This window comes from Lathamus discolor, chromosome 5 (assembly GCF_037157495.1).
Source record: "Lathamus discolor isolate bLatDis1 chromosome 5, bLatDis1.hap1, whole genome shotgun sequence".
Classification (NCBI taxonomy): Eukaryota; Metazoa; Chordata; class Aves; order Psittaciformes; family Psittacidae; genus Lathamus; species Lathamus discolor.
The window spans coordinates 12,504,537-12,530,377 of record NC_088888.1 but is presented as its reverse complement, the minus strand read 5'-3'; the positions used below and the strand labels follow the sequence as shown (position 1 = coordinate 12,530,377).

Sequence of the window (25,841 nt, the reverse complement as noted above, 5' to 3'; positions counted from 1 at the left end):
CCATCCCACAGGATATCATTTTATATGAAAGACCTCATATCAATCTTCTCCTTAGATCACAAGACCTCAATTATCGATTAAAAAGGGGAGCAGGGGGAGGAGGAGAAATGCAATTTACTTTTCAGGTTTGATGGTGTTTCTGTAAAGACCAGACTTCTCTTACTCCTTACTTACTATACAACTGTAATAACACATCTTGGGTATTAAAAGTCTGATACACTGGACACTTTCTAATTAATATACTAATATTATATTAATAATAATTTATATAAGGATGCAAATATTCAGGAGAAAACTATTACTGTGCATAATGCAAATTAAAATACAAGGTCTTCACTAATTGCTGGAACTACCAGAGTTTAAAGGATGAACATACTTTCCCCCCCAATAGTTTCTAATTAAAGATCTAATTTAGATCATAGAACTGCAATAATGAACAACAATGTTCCAAGGCAAAATTCAGCCCTAAAAAAATATTATAATCCACTAAAGATTAAACACAAAAGAAACCCTAAAACTTAGCCCTGGTTTTCACTATTTGCTGAATTCCTAACTTTATGCAGTCTTCCTGCACAGCATGCAATACACAATACAAACCATGGCACGCATTCACATAGTATTTTTCATCTTCAAAGCAACTTATGACCAGGAAGTTGTAACACAAGCATGCAGTTTCCTACTTTCTAGGCAGGGAAACTAACGCATAGAAGGCGGCAATGATAGACACAAGAACATTACCTGATAGCCAAACAAGCATAGTGCCTCTGGAAATCATGATCCATTATCCTGCATTAGAGCTAATAATTCTGTACCACATTTCATATTCTCTGCATTTTAGACTGAAACCCAATACCCTTGAACCACATGATATTAATGTTTGGGGTTTTTGTATTTCCATAACACAGCTAAGTAATGGTCTTATCTTACGTAAGAAATTTACTTAGCTCTCCGTTTTAAGGAGGCATTAAAAGCTGCTCTTCAGGTCTTTTCCAACCTAAACAATTCTATGAATTTACATCCTGAACTAAAAATATATTTCTAGAAGTTAATCTTAGCCGAAGAAACAACAACATGGAATTTTTAGAATGACTAAATTAGCTATCAAATTTCAAGTACAGGCAAGAGAAATGAGAAATAACTGCTTCTACCCACAGACCTCATATCCACAGTTTTAACCACAAACGAGTCTTCCTTGTTAAATATAAAACCCCTCCAAACAATGAGTGTCAAAAGGAAGTCTGCCACCTTACCTAGTGGGAACACTGATGCTGCACCTTCCCAGATGGCCACGAAGAAATCAGCTGCTAAAATAGATATTTTTGCTGACTTGATGCAACTTTCTAAACAAGAGAAGACAGCCTGCACAACAGCACATTTTCCTGTTCTGATAAGCAGCACTTTGTGCTGGCATATAGTTACAGCTCTCCATTTAATGCAAAGTATACCACAATAACAAAGTAATTCAGTAATTCTTCCATATCAAGTTCCTCAGAACCTGAAAACAGTCCTTCTGTAAGCAACATCCTCACTTACTAGACCTGAAGATTAAGGTAAGTAAACGATTAAGGTAAGCAAAGATTATAACAGACTTACTAGAAGACAGGCACACGGGATGATTACTATTCCTAATCCTTTTCATATTCAGCCGTCCAACAAACCTAGGTTCAACAGCAATGGCTGTGTGCCTACAGCCACACCCATGGTGTGGGTCCTTGCAGTCTCGCCCACTGCACACACTATTCCACTTATATTGTACTGGCTTTTGGCCCTAAATACGAGAAAGGAAGTTATGATGCAAGGTAGGTGGAGTACAGTAGGAAGCACCATGGGATTGTTCAGATTATTCCCAGTCTATATAAAGCACAGCTCTTTTCCCTTTCAATTGTATCACAGGAGAAAACAAGACTGAGCCTTTACTCTAAAAGGCATGGTAGTTTCTGCTTGTATAGATTATTTTAAAGATAAGTTTATTATGTATTTGTATTTTATTCTTGGTGAAAATGGATGTTTTGAGTGCTGGAAAAAACTGACATCTATGTGCACTTTGGGGAGGACGGGAGAAAGAGCTGGAAACAGCAAAGAGAAAGGTTTCCCTTCCCCTTCTTTTTCTCCCCCTTATCCTTAATGTAGAGAGAACAGAATGAAAGCCATCTGCTTTTGGTACACACTAGATAAACTGGGCAAAACGCTATAGCGCAAGCACCACATTAGTTCTCACTATCAGACATACATCTGAATCATCACTAGGGGAATCTGAAGAGCTGCAAGGAAAACAGAGTTCTGACCAAGCATTGTTACCATCCAAAATTAACAGATGTTGGTTTTCAACCCTTCTCTAGTTCATGGACTGCAGCCTCAAAGACAGAGCTCAGTGCTTCAGTTAAGACTCACAAATGAGGAAGATGTGATCACTATCTTTCTGCCAAACCTCATGGAAAATCGTTCTCTTAGTTTAGCCATTTTGATTTTGTGAAATCAGGCACAGCTCAGGACTGGTGAATACAGGATTCCTAACCTCCCCTCTTTTAGCAGAGTATTAGGCATAAGACCATTAAGAATAGAGCTTCCCAAAGACTTTTGAACCCAGTTACATTTTCCAACTTAATGTATTTCTTCAGTCATAACCACACACAAGAAAAGGGCAAAAGTCTCCCCGCAAGCCAGACAGCAGAAACATCTATGCAAACAAAGCTCACTTTTTGGATGAGCACTAAGCACAGAAACAACACACTTCACGCTCCATAGCTGAGCTACGCATCACTGAAGAAAGGACTGTCTCAGTCAAGTGTGGCTCTTAAAGCCACTTTTACTTTTGCACTGCGGGTATCTATTGCAACATCAGCATTAAGGAGAAGAAAATGTTGTAAAAGACGTAGGCCAGTTTGTTTGTTTTTTAAGGTATATAAACTAAACTGGTTTCAGTAACATATGTAAGAAACCACAGCCTTTTACTGAGCATCCCACATTTGCCAGCACATCATGTACAGCTCATTCTGCTCAGACCTGAATCCACACTTGGAATTGCACCAATTTAGTTTAACAACTGCAGGAACTCAGGGTAAACAAACCCCAAATACATTCTTCATATTGTTCCACACAGCAGCACATTCACAGATTTCTTCCCATTGCCATCTGTGAAGTTCCTCACCTCCATATAATCTCCCCCCTCCCAGTACTCTTCCCGTCTCTCCTCAAATCCCTCCTTGTGGCTCCTTAGAACCACTGAATTTGCACTGCTGGACATACCACCAAAACCTGCTGCAAACTGACTGGCAGAATCATGCCTTTACGTGGTGTTTGGACTTGTACTGTTGGTGTCCTACTTGGAGCTCACCCCTCCTCCTCCCTAGAGTCAGTGAAGGAGAACTGCGTTTTTGGAGGCTTGCCCCTTCAGGCAGACTCTGCCTCACTTTCTGCATTCAGCACTGAGTTATAAACACTTGGTACACAAGGAGAAGGCAATTAATATTCTTTTAGGCAGGTAAAAAAATAATACCACGTAATTCTTGAATAGGTACTATGCTCTGGAAAAGGATAACAGTCTGACTCGTACAACATAACCACAGGGATTTACACTTACTCCTCCTCCCATTCTTCAGTATAGCAACACATGTTGCACCCAAGAAGAGCCTTAAGCCACAGCAACATCCAAGCATAATGCACAGGGTTATGAACTCAAACTTAGGCCTGAATCATCTCCATGTGCCGTACTTGCATCAAACCCAGGGTAGTCTTTGCATAAAAAAAAACACCACCACCAAAAAAAAAAAAACAACCAAAAAACCTACTAAATAAAGGAAAATATAAAGAAAGAAACTAAGCTGCTCTTGCTGCTCCTCAGCTTTGTAAACACACACACACACACACTGAGAATAAGCCTTACTGTTCTCTTAGCCTCCTGAACAGCTAGAAGCCACTAAAAAGCCACACAAAGTGCTCCCTGTCAAGACACTTGAGAATTACACCTCTCAAAACAGTCCCTTATGATGCAGGTATATTCTTACAGTGAAAAGAAAACCTTGTATTTATCCTTGTTATCAAAACAGTACTGGTACAACCCAGGATCCTTCACAGCAAAAAGCAAAGTTACACCCACATCAGGGCTGAAAGCATATTTAACACAACCTACACATCAATAAAATAGGCTGGCTATCACAGCCAGCTGGCACCTTACCACCCACACCACACCACCCACTGCCTACGACACCAACTCTTCACTAGGTTTAAAAACACTCATTTTCTGCCTTTCCAGCCAACTTATAATCACCTCACCAACAAAAAGATGATCAACATTCACACCAGGAAGCACTCAACCTCAGCGCACAAGCACATGCAAGTCAAATCCACATTTAGCATGCAACAAGTGCCTGACCTGTCACACAGCAAGCAAATTATTACCTTCTATTCACGAGCAACAGGGGGCTGTGCTGGGAGCACCCATGGGAGAGGCAGAGTAGTGAAGTAGAAAAGAGGCTTTTTCTTTTTCTTTAGTCAATGTCTAAGTTAAGATTGTAGAGCATAAATGTTGTGATTTAATAGCAATACAAATCAAGTAACAAAAAAGAAGTGTGGAACACCAGTTTACTCCAATCCCAGCAACGTCGTAGAGCTCACTGCCAAACACTTTTGAAAATACTACTCCTATCATGTTATTCAGTCCTCCAGGAAAATAGCTGCCAAAATGTGTGTCCTACCTCCACGAAACAGATCTATGACAAACCAAAACACTCATGACATGCACAGGTAAGTCAGAGGACACACCATTTCTGGCATGCAAAACAATGACACATGTTTAACCACACAGGTAATTGCAGTTTGAGGAAGTCACAGGACGCACTGTTTGGGCTGTTCTGTGAGACAGGCTGAGCATCTCTACAGTGCAAAACCACAGGTTGATATCTCTTTCACGCTGCAACCTCAGAACATACTGTTCAGCCATCTACCTTCAGGACAAGCGAAAAAGAAACACTCAAAACAGGAATTTCAGACCAAGAACAGTTTGCGTGCTTCACTGCTTTCAAGATCAGCTCCGGCTTCCTATATACTTGCCTCCAGGAAGCAGAGGCTTCCTGCTGTATGAGCTTCTCTATCTCACCAGGATAAATGCATGTTTTTATTAGTCCAGCTTAACCATCCCAGTGAGTGAGAATACCCAAAGATGGTGAAGAAATTGCCCTCTATTACCAGATCCAGACAACATGAAGGTTAAAGAAAGCGCAAGATATCATCTGACTGGTACAGCTTAGCTGACCTAAATAGTGAGCTGACAAAGGTAAGCCATATTCTTCCCAAATCCCACCCCCATTATGTCCAACTGTGCAGCCACATGGCATATCACTTCCACCATATACGCCTTTTTGATGCTTTTTGCCTTCCGTGTAGGTAGCATTTCCACCCAGTCAGCTGTCACCCAACTCCTTGCTAAATTCAAGGGGAAGCTACGAAAGACACGTGGCTTTGGGTGGGGATGAAACCCAAAGGAACAAGACCATCCATTTAGGCAGCATCCTACTATTAAATTAATTAGGTGTAATGTCACACCATACCTTTGCAGAAGGGTATCTCCTATCCATCACCAGTTCTGGGTGGGAACTCCTCTTGCAATGGAAGTATACCTTGAAGAATAACCTTTGCTTGTCAGACACAGATGACTGCCAGTACAATAAGAGCAGCCTGTGCATGGCAATGCAAGCAGTCAACATAGCCACCAGCAATGCCAAAGGAAATCAGCGCAAAATGCCTATGCTTGGTGATCATATCTGTTTGACAACAGCTGAAGTTATTCAAAGCCATAAAGAAGGGTTTTTTGTGCTACCACTTCTGGGCTGCAAACACACAGGAAGTCATTAGTAACCGTGCAGATACTGATTACACTACATTCAACTGACTCAGAAGACACATTGAGCTTTTGCACCAAAACAGATGGATCTTCTTTGTAATTTTGCAAGTTAAAAAAGACCAGCGGAGCTATTCCAACACTGGAAGCAATGGATGGTCAGATGGTCTTCATAAACCACGTTATAATGGGATATGTAAAACAAGTACAGCAGAACTGGGAAGAAGAAATCTTTCCCCCTCAGTAAGCCTATTATCCCACCAAGCACCCCACTTGATTTAACCTTTGCTCCTGTCATGTGGAGCTTTACATCCTTTAACTTTCATCAGGAAACATTCAGCTACTCTAACAGGAGCTGCAGAAGGGTGGCAGATTGTACAGTTGATCAGTCTGACAGGTTTTATTTAAGTGCTGCTTACTCCCCAGCACTTATTCTAAGCAATATCAGGTTTTACAGAGACACACCAGCTGAGAAGTAAAAGAAGGGAGAGCGGTTCATCAGAGAGGCGGCAGGCTTGCTGGGTGGCTCTGCATGTTGGCACCAGCAAAGTCATGACTGTAATCTTCACAGTCTTGTATGAAATGGTGGTCACTGAGGGGATACCACAGCTCTTTTACATAAATTAAACACAACAGTTTAATCAAATCAACATTTATACTATGCTGGGTTCCTCAACAGGCTTCTTTTGCCCAAGAAGTCCAGATATTGCTCCCCTTTAGCCTGTTACTATTTGGCTAGTCATTCAGCTTCCCTGGAGGCTGAAAACTTTTTCCTCTAACCCAACTTCACTAAATGCTATTTGCAAGTGAAGCATTCTAAATAACAATGGTTTTGTGCAACACTGGTAAATCACACTGCAAAAAAGGCCTCGTGGGCAAGACCTACATACAACAGCACAGGGATAACGATGCAGAGGCAAGAAGCATGCAGTGCTGTTTCCACAGCTTCCCCACGCAAACCTTTACTTGTAGTAAAATGTATTCTCAAAAGGCTGGAAGACACAGCATGGCTATCATTGATAAAGTGACTATGGGACCGCATGACAAGTGGGCAACGCTCTTCAGAAACACAGCTCGTCAAGACCCATGGCAGGGTTGCTTTGCCAGGTTTGGTATTTCATAAGAGAGCTTTGCGGCATTCTCCAAGGAGGTCTGGAGTATTTTGCCTGGCCCCTAGGCACCCTGCCTTTCACAACTCAGCAACACCTCCCTCCCTCTCTTGCAGACAGAAATCAGTCACATTCCCTGCTGTGTCAGCTTTTCCTGAACACTTCATTATGTTGAGAGGCACACAGAGTCTTACTACAGAACTACTACTACTTACTACAGACCTACTACTCAGAACCTGGGAATCCCATCCTTTATAGGCTCTTCCCAGCCCTGGGATGCCCAAAGATGGCAAGATGGTTTCACTTTCCTGAAGAAGTCAGGACAGAAGCCATCAATCACTGCTCTGCACAGTCCAGATACTGATCTAGGTGAGGCTCTACATTCAGGGTAGCAAACACTTACGTAGCATGGAGAGCAGGGTGATAAAAGGTGTTTGCGCACACTTCAGAAAGGAAAACAGCACACCAGACGAGCCACCACTCTCAGGCATTAAGGGAATTACCATCAAGTTATAACTGAGCACTGGTATGACAAAACAGCTGAATAAAAACCCCAGCAACCAGGCAGAAAGGCTTCATGGATTCCCCAGCATTGGATATTTTTAAGATTCAAATGGACAGGGTGCTGGGACATCAAACCTAGGTCATGCTTTTGCCTAGACAGGTTGGAGCAGACGATACCTGGGGTCCCATCCAACCCAGTATTCTGTGATTGTATGGTTTCTGTGTGCCAGCTCAGCCACTTTACACAAATTCAACTTCAACCAGTACAACTAAGGAACACTGGGGTGAGAACCTTACGTGTCTTGCTGAAGAGGCTTCTGGCTAATGAAACCCAAGAAGGGGACAGTAACCTTGCAGAAGGACAAGCCTTGACACCTTTAGAACACAAGAGGGATACTTTACACCAGTGCTTACGTGTAGCCTTCTAGCTCCTTATCTGCAAGGCCTCAACACGTTCACAGACTGGCAGGCTGCAGCCCCACAGGCGTACCAGAGCACAGGGGTGGTTTGGTGCAGCATAGAGCTCAAGTGGAATAACAACAGCATTAAAAAAGAACCTGCTGAAGAACTAAAAAAACATGGATTTTCCTCTTTTAAATGACAGAAAGAAATTGAAGGCAAGAAGACGACATAATTCTAGGGACTCTTCCTTAATTTTCAATTTAAGGAAACAATGGGACTTAACATTCCATTGCAACAGAGGAAAATAAGTAATCTAAGCTTAGATCTAAATTACTCCTTAAGCAGTTAAGCCTCAAAAAAAAAGAAAGTATCAAAAGACAAGGAAAATCTCTTAAGTTATCTGACAAAAAACTCACATGCTGCTTCTTATATCCAAGATATGCCTTAAACAGTGCAACAGGAACACTGGCTTTATACACACGTAAAGGATTTATGAACAAGCACCTCTCTGGGGGACCATTCTCAAGCACGGAGCTGAATGAATTACCATAAAGGTTCTCTCTCAATTCACGACTAACCCTAAAGAAGCAGGGGTGCAGGCCAACTTTAAGCAAGTCCATTTAATGCTTACATTGGATATGGCAGACTTTATGTACCAGTTGTTTTTACTCTACAGGTCTCCCAAATCCCAGGCTGAACTCACCGCATGACCTTTAGCAAGTGGCTTAACCTCCCTGCAGCTTCCGCTCACTTTATTAAATGCTCTGATCCATAGCAGTTAGTATTTTACAGACCAGATGTTTGGTACTGAAGGACTCAAAATAACATCAGAAGCTTTCAAATCAGCACAGTGAACATGTCCATGTTTTTACTTGAGTTTGGGTACTATAACTATGGCCCAGACATAATGCAGGTAAAGGTCTTCCTGAATCAATCAGCAATAAGCAAGAGAACCATGCAGAACAAGGGATAACTGCAGTAATGTTTGACTTTACAATGTACATGCTTTACTTTGCAAAAGGAACAAAGATACACATAGAATTAAAATTAGTAAATAAATAATTAGGCAGGAAGTGTTCCCCTAATTCTCCTTTTAAAATAGATGCCAACCAAAGTCAGAGCACTGCACACAGCCATCTATCAAAGGATTGTATCATATTAAGATGTGGAAGCATCACTCTAAAAGAAACTCGTACAGAAATGATGTTATCATCTCAGTAATAAAATTGGTGTTAACACCACAGCAACAAAAACCTCCTCACCCTTTTTGACACTTTTTTGTGCCTAAAGTCCCACCCTTTAGACACAATTGGGTTCAACGTCCACATTATGACACATGATGGCTGTGGTGGAACAAGTGGCAAGGACACATGCATGACTAACTCTAAACACTAGCAGCAAGATCCAAAACATTAATGATTAACAAAAGGCTAATACCAAAAGCAAGCGGAAGAGTAGTTTCTGCCTTTTAACATGTCCAGCATCACAACAGTCATGACTGCTGTCCTGCCTCTCATTGACTCACCATGCCCTCTCCAGGCGTATTTACCCCAAACTACAACTATCGTTATCTAATGCTGTTCTAAACAACACTTCAGGTCTTTCCTGTTCCATGGAAAAGACCTGAAACCTCTAAAACAGTTAAGCAACAGTGACTAAGATAATTAAGTACACTTCACATGATGTCCAGGGTTTGTAGTGACCTTTATACACAATACTGTCCGACTACTTGAAGATCAAAAAGACTTGGCCTGACTCACAAGTGACTAAGCTGAAAGAAACTGAGCTTAAAGATAATAAAACTGAGAGCAAAGAGAAGAGTTTTATCTGCCCGTTACCTCATGAATAGGAGTACCTTCCAGTTTCCAGAGCATTAAGTAAGTTCTTACACTTCACAGGAAGTAAAAGCCTACAGATCAGAAGGATCTGGGGGCTCCCTTTGTTATCAGTGGGCACACACAAAAGGAAGCAAGAAGTCCTCCTCCAGCTGTGCCATCAAGCCATAGGAGGTAACTTGAGTCAGTCGCCCAGGGGTTACCCAGCTCCCCCTTCAGAGGCTGTACAGCAGGCAAGGCACAACGCTGCCCATAATTAAACAAGCTCAGTAACATGCACAGTGGGAGAGAAAGGAGAGTCCCTGAGGCAGACTACTAACAAGGACAGCGGCTAGACAAATGGAGTACTTTCAAGACAGTTTCTTAATCAATAATTTGAAAAGAATGCTAGGCACATTGCCATTCCGCTAGTTTATTCTGCTGAAATAACCTTTATACCTGCCTCTTTTAAAGTTCAACTGACTTGCATGTAAATTAATCCTACAAAGCAGACCTGCTCACTAATAAAGCGGAGATCCCATCTGGCAACACTTGGAAGAAAAGAAGAAAGGAATTATCCACCCATCCCAAACTTTATCACTGCATACTAGCCCTCGAAACAGTAAATGCAAGAGCTCCACGAGGCACTCCCACCCTGAACTGTTGAATAGATCAGAAGCAGCATAATCAGCTATTCCCATGGCCTCCACAGCTTGATCTGGTATGAATCTGTAATATTGCCCTTCCCCCATTTGATAAAAGCCACACAAAGAAACAAAGATATTTAACATGCCACAGCGTAATACAACACAAACTGCAGATGGAAGGTTAAAGTATTCAAAAAGTCATCCGAGAAATTAAATGCATTTAAAACTACTCCTGGAATAATTATTCATTGGATGGGGCGGGGGGGAGGGGGGATCTTGTTGTGACAACAGGAAAGATAAAAATAAAAAAAAAAAAAAGAAGGGAAAAAAAAATAGAAAAGGAGTGCTCTGGGAACTTCAAGGCAGTATTTCCGAATGTGCATAACGATGGTTTGCAAGAGAAGTGTGCAAGAGGTAGAAGTTTAGAGGTAAGAAAGCTCAGCAGAAACATCGCCTAAGCTTTATTCAGCATTCTAGACAAAATACTTAAACTATACTACATTAAAATGTTTAAATACAATCACAGTGTTAAAACTGTCCAATCATTAACATTAAATGGAAATTCAGTTAAAAGAACAGACAACAGATACTAAATACTTCACCAGATGAAGATATAATGCACATGCTCAAAAGAGCGCACAGTCTTAAATCCCACTCATGCAGGCAGACAAGAAAAACAGTGTTAATGACCTATAAACCTGATCAGAGCTTAAGTAATTAAAAGACTACAGGAAACAGGGCTTTGATCCTAGAGATCACATCTTGGTATCAGAACAGGCTGTGCAACTCTCCTGGGGGTCAGCTTGTTTATAAACCCATAGCTGCTCATCTTACAAAGTACAAGACATTTATTTCTGTTCAAATTTCTTTAGTTAAGCTGCAAGAAGAGCGTTTCCTAAGAATATTGCCCCAATATGGGCTACTGCTACTCCAGTAATTCAGAATCCATATGGCAGTTCCAATTAATTACCTAATGGAACAAGCGAAACAGCTTTAATTGTAAGGGTTTGGGGCCATTTTGTAAGGTTAGAATACATCGGAAAAAGCAAGCAAACATCCACAAAGTAGCAAGTCATCTGCAATGACAACATTCACTTTAAATCCAGCGCTCACTGGACATAACAGCTCAGAGCAGACCACTTGGAACAAGGCATTCAGCAGACTTTAGAAGGAAAGCACAGTTCCTTATGGTATCAAAGTTGTATCTTTACACTTAAAGCACAGTTTAACTCGATTAGAAAAGAACACACAGTTACCAAGAAACTTCAGTTTCAGGAATTTAAGTCATTTCTGATGCTAGAAGGCAAAACTAATTCAGGAATTTAAGAACTCTCCAGTTTGCCAAGTTAGTCCCCAACCCTAACAACGTATCTGGATCCATCCTGATCTCCAGGAGGCTTCCAATAACTACTGCACACAAGACAAACTGCAAAATGGACTCTTATCTAGTTCAAGGGGGTTTGATCCAAAAACTTCTCTGGGCATTAAAGAGTAGCTCAATCTGTGTTACCTCCCACTGCCTGCAAAAAGCCATTTATCCAGTATGCATAATGATGCAAATTATTTCTCAATGCATGCTTATCTTTAGGGTAATAATGTAAAATAAGAGAGAGAGACCATTTATGCTGCAGAAAAAATATGCTATTTCAGAAAGTGTTTCCAGCTCCTTTTCACTACTTAACAGTACCAGTCACACTCCCACAAGCTTCCCAGATGAAAGGTGAGACTTCACACAGCTTGCCAGCATTAACCCTGTTATTACCTTCATCAGTACAGCTACACACAAATTACTTCATATTACATCCTTACACAGGCTTTTAATCACATTGTCCTGACATATGGTTACAGCAGCAGTTGAGCTCTGTCTGTCATCACCGCAAGGAAAACATTCCCATTTCAGGGCAGCCCCCCTTCAAGAGCATGGGTAGTCATGCTGCTATAGCAGCTTCCAAGCTTTTCACTGGCAGCTACTCAGAGGTGAAATCCGGGCTGAAACCGTGCATTTGCAGTCACGAGCCCTCCCATGTTGTTTAATCCCTTGTCCATGCTACCTTCTGGAGCACAGGAGAGACAGGCCTGGAGCAAAGAGTTAAAAACTTAGAGGGACAATTTGATTTGGAGGGTGGGGAAGAGAATGAGACCTCTTAAGAAGCATTAAGCAAGAAACAAAACATTCTGCAGATGGTTTAGGGCCAGCCTACTACTACAGATAAAGATACTCAAGTCTATGAACACCTCATTACTGCATGAAAAGAGCACTCAGATGTCCCACTCCCTCCGTTCTTCAAACCCTCCTTCTCTTCCCACTCCAAACGTCTTCAATCTCTTTATAAAAATAGAAATGAGAGGGTGGAGGTTTAACTAAAAGATTATGAGGAAATATGTAGAAATACTTAAAAAAAAAAGATAAATAGTAGGACATTAAAACTTGCTTTTGGCACTGCGTTTTCCACACATTCATATTCACATTCATGCAAGGGTATTTACTATAAAATGCTTTCAAAGTGGCAAGGGGCTGTTACGCGCCCTACAGTGAACCAAAGCACTTCTACAGCACCTTTTTGCACTGCTGGAAATCTTATGCCCCTGAAGACTAAGCCAAAAGTCAGGTTTTCGTTTGGTTTGGTCGTTTTTTTTTTAAAGCTGAATTAAAGTTCTAATATTCATAATACTTATATTTTTCATTCCTTCAGCCACATTCAGCCTTCACAAATCTTTCATTATTCACAGTAAACACAATGTGAAAAGGCAGTATTCCATCCCTTTATTTATGGGTTAAAACCCAGGATCACCAATGAGTTGAGCCAAAGAAAAACCTGAGCCACCAGGGCAATGCGTACTCCAGAACTTGTCCCCTGATGAGGTAAGACTGCTCCTGCTTTTTTTCTCCTTTATTCTAACTCGGTGACAAGGAACTGGCCAGCAATAGCATCTCTTGGAGATCTCATTGTAATACGAGAGTGCTTACCCAGCCTGGTTGTGACATGGGTTGAATTAACACCTCGTTACATTTACTGCTTGTTTTTCTAAGTTTTCATAGGCAGACAACACCACAGTTGCACAACACATCGGCTATTTAATCTGTAGTTGGGCTCATATTCTGTCTGTTCCTCCCTCATTAGTTACAACAGTCACCCCTCCTTCTCTAGCGTTCTAGATCCAATTATTGCTCATTATTTCCTCCTAATTGCAGAGGAAGAACCCCACAGGGACAGCAAAACAAACATCCCTGACACCCATATCCTTCCTGCACAGATTCCCAGTTTCACCTTCCAGTCTTTCAGTACAGTTCCTTCCTTGCTTACTTCAGTCAGCTCCTGGAAGAGTTAAACTGAAAACAATCTTTAATAGAAGAGTGCTGTTTAGTGGACCACCTATGCATGTAGAGCTACTGGGTACCAAGTGAAGGAAGGCAGGCTACATCGCCTGGGGCAGGGTGGCAGAGAGAACGTTTTAGAATACCTTCAGCTCGGCCTAAACAGGTATTAAACTCAATGGGATTTTCTGTACGTATTCCAGTTTCTCAGAACAACATCGTACAGATCTCATGGGGCATCCCTGCTGGTAAAACCAGGTAGAGGCAGGCATACCTTTTAAGAAAATTAAGTATTTTTTGTCACTACTTTCATATATTTGTGTTGAAAACTAAGCAGAACTCTTGTGCTGTGCTTCCATCCAACTTCAGCTGACAACAACGGTGTACTTTGAAAACTGATGTTAAAACTCTGAATGGAGGTGGTCCTCCCAGTCCATTGTGAAAGCCTTAATACAAGGCACTTCCCAGAGTAGGGTAGGTTTAACTCACGCCACCACCACCTCCTGAAACTCCCCCAGACAAGGATGGGAATACCCACCCCGGAGAGCAAATCATCCCTTTGAACCGTAAACAACATGGACACCATCTTCCTCTTGGAGTACGGGCGCTCGAAAACAAAACCACCATCACAGCACCCCCCAGGAGGAGGAGGAGAGGCGGCACGGCTCATAACAACTTCCAAGAAGTTGATGCCATTAAATGAAACAGAATAAAAGCAGGATTCAAAGGAGGTGCCTGCTTACCCCGCGGGGAAACAGCCCCGGAGGGTGCAGCCTTATCCCACCCAACCCCGCAGCCCCTCGGAGCGGAACAGAGAGGGAAGCTCCCGTGCGCTGAGGCCCCCCGCGCTGGCTGCGCTCCAGCGGGCCCGTCTAACAAGTTGATCCCGGCATGAGAGAGAGAAAGAAAAGGAAGAGCTGAGAGAGGAAAAAAAGCCGGGAGGGGGAGGGGAAGCCCCTGCGCGGCCGCGGAGCCCGCACTGGGCGGCCGGAAGGCCGGAGGGCAGCAGAGTCTCCCCCCAGCTCCCCTCCACGTCGCCAGGATCCATTTTCCCTCCCACTGCCCCGCTCCAACTTTCCGCGCCCCGGGGGCGGCCCCCAGGCTCCACCCGCCGCTCCGAGCCGAGCGCCCCCCGCGGCCCTGCCCGCCCGGGACTCACCGGCATCATCTTAGAGCTGAACCGCATGGGGACGGCTCCGCCGCCCGGAGCGGGAGACCGGCGACCGGGGGGGAGGAGGGCCTGTGCTGCTCAGCAGGACGCGCAGGGAGGAGACCTGTTGCGGGAGGTGGCGTGCCCGGCCTCTCCGCCCCGTCCTGCGCTTTGTTCCCACCGAGCTCCGCTGCAGGCGCCCCCGGCTCCGCTCCGAAACTAACCCCGGCCCGGCGAGGAGGAGCCGCCGCGCCCCGCCCGCCGCCCACCCCCGGGAGGGGCCGGCCCGCCTCCTGCCCCCGCCGGGGGACTCCGCTGTCTTCCCCGGTCGGCGCGGTGGGGGTCAGCGCTGCCGGGGCCGAGATTCTGCGGGGGACGTGTGGATCAGCGCGGGGTCACCTCCCCCGAAACTGGCCTCCGGGCACAGCGCCGGGCCCTCCCCTCCAGGGGGAGCGTCCCCGGACAGGCGGGCAGCAAGCGGCTGGCCAAGGTCAGGCATCAACGCCGGAGCCTGCCGGTCAACCCCGTTCCCCTCTTGTGCGCGCAACCCCTGCCAGAAGCACGCTTCGTTGTTTTGCTGATTTTAGTCGACCTGGCAGTCGAGCCACAGTGATCAAGTCAGAGCTCGCAGAACAGCGATAAGACGCGGAAATAAAGTCTTAAGAAGACTCGTATCAAGGTTGGGTTGTCCTCAAAAGATAACCACCCCGCAAATCTTTTACACCCCCTTAAGAGGGAAATTAAGGAAGTTTTCCCTTACCCCCACCAGCGTACGGGACACCCATTTCAAACCCGCGTACTTTACTATCAGCACTTCAAAAGCTCAGAGGCGGCTTGAAAGAACAAGCTTGTGCTAAACCAGCACCGTTATGGGGCTCTTTGCAGGAAAACCAGCTCCATCTGCTTTCCCTACTTGTATTAAAATCTTCGCAGTAATTAAAAAAGGATAAAAGGGGAGAGAATTAAAAGTTCTCAGATGAAGGGAGAACAAAACTCACACCTGATCTGTATCTAAACATCGCTTTTTCGAAGGCAGTAAAGAAACTTCGGCAGCGTTGATAAACACCCCGGGAAGCCCAGTGCAGTAACCTAACACTGTTTTAACAGAAAGCTGCTGCAGCTGCGGGCGGGGGGGGGCTTGCAAAAGGAGGATGTAAAAGCTATTTTTGTAGTTGTCTAATTACAGCAAAGAAAAACTTAAGACTTTTTTCTTTTCGCTGCATCGTTTATGAAATATATGGATAATTAAAACACGTCCCAGAAGTGCCTCGCACTGATTTAAACCAGCTGTACAACTCCTCCCCGCTCGGGCTCACATCTCCGTGAGCGCTTCGCCTTCGGAAGAACCCCTCCAAGACCGGCGGGGAGCGGGACGGGAGGTCGGGACCGACTGTTTCACCCGCAGCCGTGACCAGCCTTAACACACACAGACACACACATAGCGGCGCGCTTCCTGCCCGGCCCCAGGGCAGCCCGAGGCCACCCTCCCTCCGTGCGGACCTCCGTGCCGCTCCCGCACCGTTCCCCCCGAGACTCGCACCACCCCCTTGCCAGGTCTGGCCAATGAGAAGGGGCCGCCGGCTGGATGACGTCACCTCCCCCGACGCCTATTGGGTACCCTGCGAAAACAGCGCCGTGTCTCTCGGCAACACCGTGGCGTCGCAGCACCGCCCCGTACCCCTCCGCGGTTACCCTCCAGCCCGCAGGCGAAGCCCCTACCGCCGCTTCCGCTGCGCTGTACCCGCGGGCGCGCTCCCGAAACACTCCCAACATCTCAGGAGCAAAGCAAGAGCCTAATAAATAAATACCGGTTTCTTCTCGTGGCCCCCATTCACTCAGGGACGCTCCTTCGCTGTCCGGGCACGCTCGTCCACCTACCCACAGCAGCTTTCTAACCCCAGTTTTCATTCGGTATTTTTTGTTTTAACTCAACCTTTGAAGCATTTTACAAAATAAAAGTGTTACAGGCACGTGCCGAAGGAGAACCAAAATCCTCCTGTAAATCTCTACTGAACTTTTAGGAGCATCTAGCTGGTAAAGGGATAAAACAGGAGGCGTGATTTTTAGACGTATTCCTCAAATACAGACACGAGTTCTTAAATAAATAATCATATTAATTCTTAATAATCATAGAATCAATAGAATAGTTAGGGTTGGAAAGGACCTTAAGATCATCTAGTTCAACCCTCTGCCATGGGCAGGGACGCCTCACACTAAACTGTGTCACCCAAGGCTCTGTCCAACCTGGCCTTGAACACTGCCAGGGATGAAGCATTTACCACTTCTTTGGGCAACCTGTGCCAGTGCCTCACCACCCTCACAGTAATACTCATTACAGTATTGCAATAACAATTTCTAAGCCTGCAAAATAAAACTGGAAACAGATACGAATCAGCTAGAAAAGAGGTTTTTGGATGCACCTGTGTGCACAGCGGCTACATTTTGCCACGGCATGCCTCCCACTGGTCAATCCACAGAAGTCTTCATTGGCACAACTCCTAATTTTTACACCTTGCACACAAAGCCACAACCCCATCCCTGCTAAGGAAATGAAGCTTCAAAGGGTGCACCTATTTTTTCCCAGTTTTTGTCCAGGCTCCATGACTCATACGTAGTGATGGCGGCTCTCTGTGCCATCTGGCCACACTCTTCAGATCACAGCTTCTGTCCAACAAAGGGGACAACCCTTGCCAGGTTTGCAGGTAAAGCAGGGTCAAAATTGCCTGAGCAGAGCTCAGCAGCACTGATCTCTTCCCTACAGCGTGCCACATTTCTGCGCCTTAAGGCAATTCAGACATGATTTCACTAGATAAGCATGACATGAATTTCCCACAGTGGGTTATTAACGACAGGAAAGATTTTAGGGTTTACGAGCAGGGAGGAGATGATTCCCCCCCACCAGTGGGAAGGAACACGTGAGGGTTTCTGACCGCAGGTTCAACCTCCGGAGTGTCAGCGGTTGGAGATAACTGAGTCATGCACAAGAGGATTGGCAAAAGGCAACACTTCTCAGTTCTGCATGTACAGAGCTGCCACAGAAATGGAGATGAGATCCATGGGATTGGGAGCCAACACTGCAGGCAGCTAAAGCTCTGCACCTCTTCCCTGCTTCCCACTACTCTTGGCAGCTTGATGGAGCATGCTGCAGTTGACTAAGACCACATGCAGCTCCTTAGAAGCAATCACAGCAAGGGCCCAGAGGAAGCTAATACTCATGGAATGGCTTGAAAAGTATCCAAGAAAAGTAACACCAAACCACCAAGAGAATGTAGCTGAATCATTCTTCTTTCCACAAGAAATCTACTCGATCTGAACAACAAAACTTGCAGTAGCAGAAGGACATGACAGACAGCAGTGGTAATGACAATTAGGAGAAATCAACAGCATCATCTTTTCTTTCCATATGATGGGATCAGAGGGAGAGGGGGTGGGAAGACACTGTTGCATTTCCCACCTTCAGCAGGCTTGTTAACACTCCAAAACTTCAGTTAATTCCTTCGGTGCTATATCTAAGCCATTTTAACAGTAATGTCTCATCCTTTTCTCTACAAGCCTGACTAAAACTGCCTCCAGACCAGTCAAATCATCTTTTACAGCCCTTGCACAATTAGGAGGATTACAAGGCAGCAGGTATCGGGCAACATCTCTTTTGCAATACTTTGTAAGAATAAAAAATAAAATGCTGTACCTGCAAGCTGTTTATATTTGAAAAACCTCTTTCATTCTTCAGCAAAAAAGAAAAAGAAAAAGAAAGAAATGGTGAAACATATGCTTAGACTGTTTCTAAGACAGTAATTCCAGAGAGAGTTTGTCAGAGATCAGCCCAACAGCCTCCATGTAAAACGAGCAGGAGGCCACCTGGTTTAGATTTGCTGTCCACTGCCACCTACTGTTAAAACTCCACCACGTCAAACTTCTGAGCTCTACTTTGTGAGGAGATAGGATTTAACAGCGCAGAAAGGGAAAGCTTTGGAACTGAGATTGCTGGGGGGCGGGAATAAGGGAAAATGCCTAGAGAATTGCTCACCTAACCTCTGCTGGTTGGGGCATAGCACAGCAGCTTCACGTGTTTGGATTCTCTCCAGCAACATTGAACTTCTGGTACCTCATTTATGCAGCTAATCCCCAGCTCAAGATAAGGCCTTTCCAGTGATTCAAAGCAAGGGCCTCAACTGGTCAGTGTTGTCAAATTTCCTCACAAAGAAAAAAAGTAGCCATAGAAAATACTTTCAGCACTTTCATACAATTCTGCTAATCCACCAGCTGCCCTCCAGTGGTTGTTAGATTAATTTTCGCTATTTAATGTTGTATTTTTACACTATTTGATTCATTTTAAAAAGATCAGGTAACAGACCTTGAAGTGAAAACATGCAACATGGGGAAAACATGCAGCAACAACTGAGTCTGCATCCTAGACGGAAAAAAAGCAGCTCACTAGATCCAAAATCTGCAGCTGATATTCATTAAATTCTTAAAGGAACCTGCTAACCAAATTAGCTAGAACATCCCATATTATCCCAGTGACTACTTTCAAAGCAAGAGCTGTGTGCCGTACTCAAGACACTACATCAAGAAGCATTAAGCAAGTGAAAATCTTACATAAAGCCATGGTGGCTTGCCACAATTTGTGTCAAGTCCAATTCTTTCACTGTGAAGGTTTTCTTCAGGATTGAGAGGTGGTATAATATATATGCCTTCCTCCTGGTGATAAGCTGCTTTGCTCACTAACATCTGTGTCTGGCAACTGAAATCACTCTCTTCAGCTGTAATTCCCTGCAGGGAGTTTATCATATCAGTGCATGCTTAATGAAGAACATCATCAGGTCCCTACGTGAATGGGCCAGATTTTGTGGAAAGGTATGTTTTGTTGTCAGCTGAAGTCCATTTGGGTTGTGACATACGCATCCTTATTCACACAAAGATGATGTTGATTTAAAATCTAAACAAAAAATTGTATTCTGTCACATGCCTGTGCCACAGCTCAAAGTCTAAATTTTCCCAACATGAGGAACAGCTGAGTTACATTTACCTTGCTCAGAGGCACATGAGCCAGTGTCTTGCCTTGTGAAAGCACTTATTTCTGTACAAAGTGAATATAAACTTCATTGGTCACTGTACATGTGAACTGGTAATGCATGGAAGCAAGTACATGAGACACCAAAGGTTCAGAATCTGTAACCTTAAAGTTAATTAAAAAATATTTCTTGCTCAACTTGCATTCTCTCTGTAAACTAATCCCATTACCGAGGTTGTGAGGGTCACGCGTGCTCCCACTGCGCAAAGTACATACTCAACCACATTACTCAGTAAGCTAATAATTATACAGAGCCAGCAGCACCCAGGAACTAGCAGCACTCAGAAACGACTTTAGAAACATGCATCAGTATTGCTGCAACCTGTTCAGCTCTTAAGCTGATAATTTAGCAACACTTTCAAAGGATGATTCTATAAAAGCAGAAAGTAACATTAATACCGCTGAACACAAGCATCACTCACAGTAAACAAAAGTCTCTTGTTTATTCCAGAACAACCAGGAATTCATTAACTTCAGTAAACTAAAGCTTCTCCAACTTCTCAAGTTACTTGCTGGAAGAAAATTCTAATTTCCTCACTCAAAATTCTTTTCCATGGACTTCAAATGCCAATCTTTTGTCCCACAAGTAATTTAACACGTATCCAGCTAAAGCCAGTCTGCACTGTATCTTAAAAAGAGGAGAAATAAACTTTGTCATTTGTTAGTCCCCAGTATATTTGAACAAAACACAGTCTGGCACAATTTAGTGTTTCATATGCACCATACACAGCTGATATTCCTCTCAATAACTTAATTACATTCACTCACTAGACTCTGGATGCCTGTTAATTTATCACAGCACAGATCTGACTGAAGACCCTCTGTAACCAAATGGCTAAGGCAATTACAGCAGTATGAGAAAGCCGTATCTGGCTGCAGCCATTTATCCAGCCCCACAAGGGAGCTGGTCAGTAAGGAAAAACAGGGAAGGAACTGAAAAACATGCTTGTTAAGCACGTAGATGCTTAGCTGTTGCTAACAGGAATTCAGCAATGAAAATCCCATTCCTTACCAGAAACCTTAAGGCACTGATTGGCCACACAGTGACGTTGAACCTTCATCCCAAACTGGATGTTTAGAGAATGTGGAGAGTTAATTCAACACTGCTGGTTTACTGCTGTCTCACCCCTGTTTCTTAGCTGTCAAGAAGCCAGGCTTAGCTCATGCTAGGAGTCCCTCGGGAGTCAAGAGAGAATGAAACCAGAGGGATTTAAGAAAAATACAAAATTACTTCAAGATCAGCCCCCACGATTCCTTTTTTTTTTTTTTTTGTAAAGTGACTAAAGGTCTGCGCAGACCACATCATTGTATATGGATCCTCCTTGTTAATCTATGTATTTCCTTTGTGCCTTCTCACATAGACCTATAGTCCTGTGCTTCAGCAAATCAAACTCTGCTTTAGATAACCCTGGCAGACACACACATGTGGTCTGTAAGTGACAACAAACACTTTGGGAGCTGTGTTTTTCTTCTACGTCAACATTATTAGTGCAGTTTGTCATGCCAGTGATGTTTCACTGAGTTGAAGAGACACAGAAAGACATTACCGATGCCTTCACTGAACTATCTTTATCATAGTGTAAGTATGTGGTAATACACTAAAATCTAAGGAATTCCTTGGAACTTACATCAAAACTGAGCCCCTCCTAATGATGGAAGCTGATTCTCCATCCTAGAGCTTCTGAACATCCTACAAGAAAACAATACAGAGAATTAGCAAAAGTCATGTAATCTAATTGAAATCTCCCTTTTTGTTTTATAAATGCTTTTTCACCGAGCTAACTTCTGAGTACAGCTGTGCGAGAGTATGTAACCTGAGCAAGAGAACATGCTATCCAGTCTCTGCAGTCCTCTTTCAGGGAAGGTGTTTTGACTCCAACAGAAAGGTTATTTGTCTGAACCTTCATCCTTTTTTATCCCCCGGGTACATCAGTTCTCCTAATTAATATATTACATGTCTACAAACTCTGACTTTCCTGTGGATTTGAAAATACTTTTAGTTATACTTTTTTCTTGAAATTAAAACCAGAAAGAAACTATTTAATGAAAGCTTGACTGAGCAATATGCTCAGCCTACAAAAACTACTCAAGGTCAGTCTGGTCCCCATACTTCTAGCAGAGAAAAATCTACAGAGGTTGTATTTTCTTTAGTTCTGTCTTATATCCATTTTCCTTTTGCTTCTACTTCTCATTTCCCAAGGAGCATCACATTCTTTTGCCTCTGAACTTCAGCTTACGATCACTATCAGATACCCAATACATAGTATTACAAATAAATTATGAGGTAGATGTAGATTTTAGAGGTGGTTTCTCAACCAACTTTTTATGCAACATGGAGCACTAGGGAGCCCCAAACTAGCTGAACTACAAAAGGTCAATTTAAATATGTTGATTTAATTAAACTGGGATTACATTCATATCTGAACCTGACTCTACTACAAAAACTATTAAGTTACCTACAAAAGGATCAAAAGCCTCAGCTGCAAAACATGGATCTGTGAAATTCACATTTGTTAAGCACATTCTAAAAGGAAATTTCAATGTGGCTTTTTTTTCATTGTTTAATGACTCTCAAAAAAAGACCTTTAAGCAAGCAAGACTTTACGTTGGCGTCCAGCAGCCTGAATGAAACTATAGCTGTGTGAATACACCAGACCTCTTAAAAAAACATTAATATCCATAAAGTGAGCAAACTGCTGCCACCCTAGAGAAAACGTGCCATGTGGGAAGGCATTTTCTATTTTTCTATTGATTACACTGACTTAATAAAACAAATCTGTTCTCCTCCCACCCAACTTCTGCTCTTATCCTCAGTTTTTGAGCACATTCCTCCTCTCTGCTCCTATGTTCCTCATTAACATGGCAGTTCTTGACCTAGTTACACAACTCCAACCCTTGCTGCTAGGTTTCTTCCCCATCCCTATCTTCCCAGATGTCTGCTTGTTAGCTCCTGCTTCTCACTTTCTCCCCTTTCCTGAATTTCTCCTTTCTCACATTTGATACTACAACTTCCCTCGTATTTAAGGCATTTCACCACAGCTCTTGGCGTTGCTTTGCTTCCATACAAAGCCCAAACAAAATATTTCACGTACTTTCATTAAAATTTCGGAATCCTCGCCATCCTCAACAGACCACACTCCAATCAGTTGGGAGCATGATGTACATATGGTCTCATAAGCTTGTAGTAAGCTGAGAGGTTCAATCTGTTCAGTGTAGATACATACTAACACGGTACAATCAAAACTAAAATTATTTCAAGATTTTTTTAACTCTTACGAGCATTGCAGAAACCTAAATGAGCGGTAACCCAAATAAGCAGGTTTGTATCCTGCATGAGCCCTAAAACACTGACAAAATGTTTGTGTGTTATTTGACGTGCAATAGACTCCACAAAACTTTATTTCCTCTCTTTCAGGAAGTCTTATCAAGTTGTCTGGCTTCAGACTACCCCATAGTAACTGAAAAGTTAAGCCACTACAGAGCCTGTGATGAGGATTTAGTGAAAGTGTGTGGTCTGTGTTTTTGCAAATTTAATGTGAAGTGATTCATGCTCAGAAAAATGACATGAGATACACTGGGGAAGGATGTGAATCAGAACCTGGAAGGCGGCAGAATTAGCCTACTTACTCAAGCAAACTTATTAACTATAAAGCTATTTATATAGTTGTGGTTCATAATATAAAATATACAGTGCATATTATTAATATATTCTACTTAGTAATACAGTAAATGTATAGAACATAAAGCCTACATTTATTAAACATCAAGCTGTATCTTAAAACCTCAATTGTCCAAATGATAAGACAAAACAAAAAATCATTCTTGAAACCATCTTAAATTATATATGCTTAGGATGAAAAAATCCACTAGCTTTTAAAGCATGAAGGGACTGCCAGCCCAAACTTCACATGCCAAGTCACAAGAATTCTATGAAGAATTCTCCTGGGAGTGTTTTAAACTGCTGAGTGTGCATGTGAGAGGAGATCAGGTCCTAAAATCAAGCACAAGAATAAACCCCTTGTTTCAAGATAGCCAGATCATTTTACAGCAGCATTGATGAGTTGAGGGGTGGGGGGAGCAAAACACTCCCAAATCCGCACAAGGCACAGAGTGTTCTGCTCCCAAAAAGGAAATATTAATTTCAGTGCACATTTTTGGAGTGCCATTACGATGACACACATAAAGGCTTCCCCTTGCATTGCCTTGCTCCCGAGTTAATTCTTCTGCAGTTACAATCTTTTTTCTGTTAAGAGAAAGGTTGCAGGTGGGTTTCCAAGGAGAGGGGAGAGCTGCACATGAAAGAAGTGGGTTAAGATAAATCTTCAAAGAGAAGAAGCACAGCTGAAAAAAAAAGCACAGGGATGCTGCAGGCACCTAACGCTTTAGTCCTGTAATGTTTTAAGCTGTATTACCTTTGGTGCAGGTACTGCAACAAGTGGTCCCATTCTCCCCAAACATTTTATGGCTTTTTCCCATATGCTTTGCTACTGTCACTTCTGGGATTTGCCTAGTGATCTTCTTTGGCAAGTCAGTCTTTGGAGCTTCAGTTCCCCAGTCAAGCACACACGCTTAATGCTACTGATGGGGAAAAAAGCAGCAGCCATAGCTGAAGGCAGAGAGAAGACTGGCACCATACTTCTCAACGGCTGTGCCAAGTTCTGCGGGGCTAAAATGGTTGTGAAACTATGGTGTGTCTGTCACCATGCTCCAAAGCATGTTCTCCATGGAATGTTCTAGAAACAGCCCTTGGTCCCATCTCTTTGCTGCCCCAGCTATTACACACAAGAAACCTCCATAATATACAGGATTAAAGGCAAATACAGGAGCAGAGTTTGTTTGATGTTGGATGTTTCACCTCCTCAATGATGTCTCGTTCCACGCAGTGCTCTGCGGGCAGCTGCAGTTCATGCCAGCTTGCTCTGACCCCTGAAGGCCATAGCAGACCTGCACACCCTCTGTTCGTCTGGCTGCTGGGGCTCCCCTTGCTTGTCCTGGCCAAGGGAGTGCAGGCCCAGGCTGGACATAAAAGGGAATGCTCATCTGTCTGTACGTGGAATAGAAAGACCTGGGTGACATTTGTAAGAAGTATGTAGCTGCACCTCATGAGCTCCAGAGGTATTTTTCTGTCCTGTAGATGCCCTACTGTAATTCAACCGTATTTTCCTGTGCCTGCATAGCCATTGCCACTCTTCTGTTGTGGAGGAAGCACTGCCGTACATACCCCTGAGTATCAGCAGTGAGGAAGATCAGGAGGTCCTTCTCACAGTTGCCTCCGGAAGGGGCTCATCTCCCCTCGCTATTGCTGCTGTCTGGCTACTGGGGGCGAGGGGATGGCATCAAGCTGCCTCAGGGGAAGTTCAGGTTGGGTATTAGGGAAAAGCTCCACATGGAGAGGGTGATGCAGCACAGGAATGGGCTCCTCGGGGAAGGGGTCAAGGGCCCGAGCCACTTGGCATTCAAGAACCATTTGGAGATAGATATATAGATGTGGTTTAACTGTTAGGTTGCCCTGCATGAAGTGAGGAGCAGGCCTAGATGGATCCCTTCCTGCTTAGGACAGCCTCTGTCTATGTGAGCTTCTGCAGCTTCCTCAAACACCTTACTCTTGTGTCTCTTCTTCTACAGAGCAGGAGGAAAAAACACCCATAGCTTTGCACAAAAGCCCAGTTGCATGGGGCCAGGCTGCTGGTGCAGGGAGCTCCGGGTGCCACTTCCAACCGCCTTGGGCACCATGCTAGTGTGAGGTGTCCCTGCCCATGGCAGAGGGTTGGAACGAGATGATCTTAGGGCCCTTTCCAACCCAAACCATTCTAGGATTTAGCTCATGTCAGGAACACGCCCTGAGGTGCTTATCGAACCTTGATTGTGCTTTTAACCCCCACGACAGCAAGCCTCAAGCTGCCATTGCGCCCAGGAAACCGGCTTTATTTCCAGCTGTCTGTTTTAACTGTGGCAGCGTCACGACCACCCGGGGCAGGGTGGAACTCGA

The 25,841-nt window shown here is 43.7% G+C and overlaps 1 protein-coding gene across 2 annotated transcripts in view; it reads right to left on the bottom strand.

Moving 5' to 3' along the window:
• TP53BP2 (tumor protein p53 binding protein 2) overlaps positions 1 to 15,022 on the bottom strand; it is a 48,160-nt gene extending 33,138 nt beyond the window's left edge. Inside the window, exon 1 of one of the 2 annotated variants that reach the window (XM_065679785.1) lies at positions 14,788 to 15,022. In XM_065679785.1, the coding sequence (XP_065535857.1) occupies positions 14,788 to 14,814 (27 nt within the window). In that variant the 5' untranslated portion in view covers positions 14,815 to 15,022. The remainder of the gene's footprint in view (positions 1 to 14,787) is intronic. The other variant, XM_065679784.1, reaches the window with a different exon arrangement.
• Between the last annotated feature and the right edge of the window lie 10,819 nt (positions 15,023 to 25,841).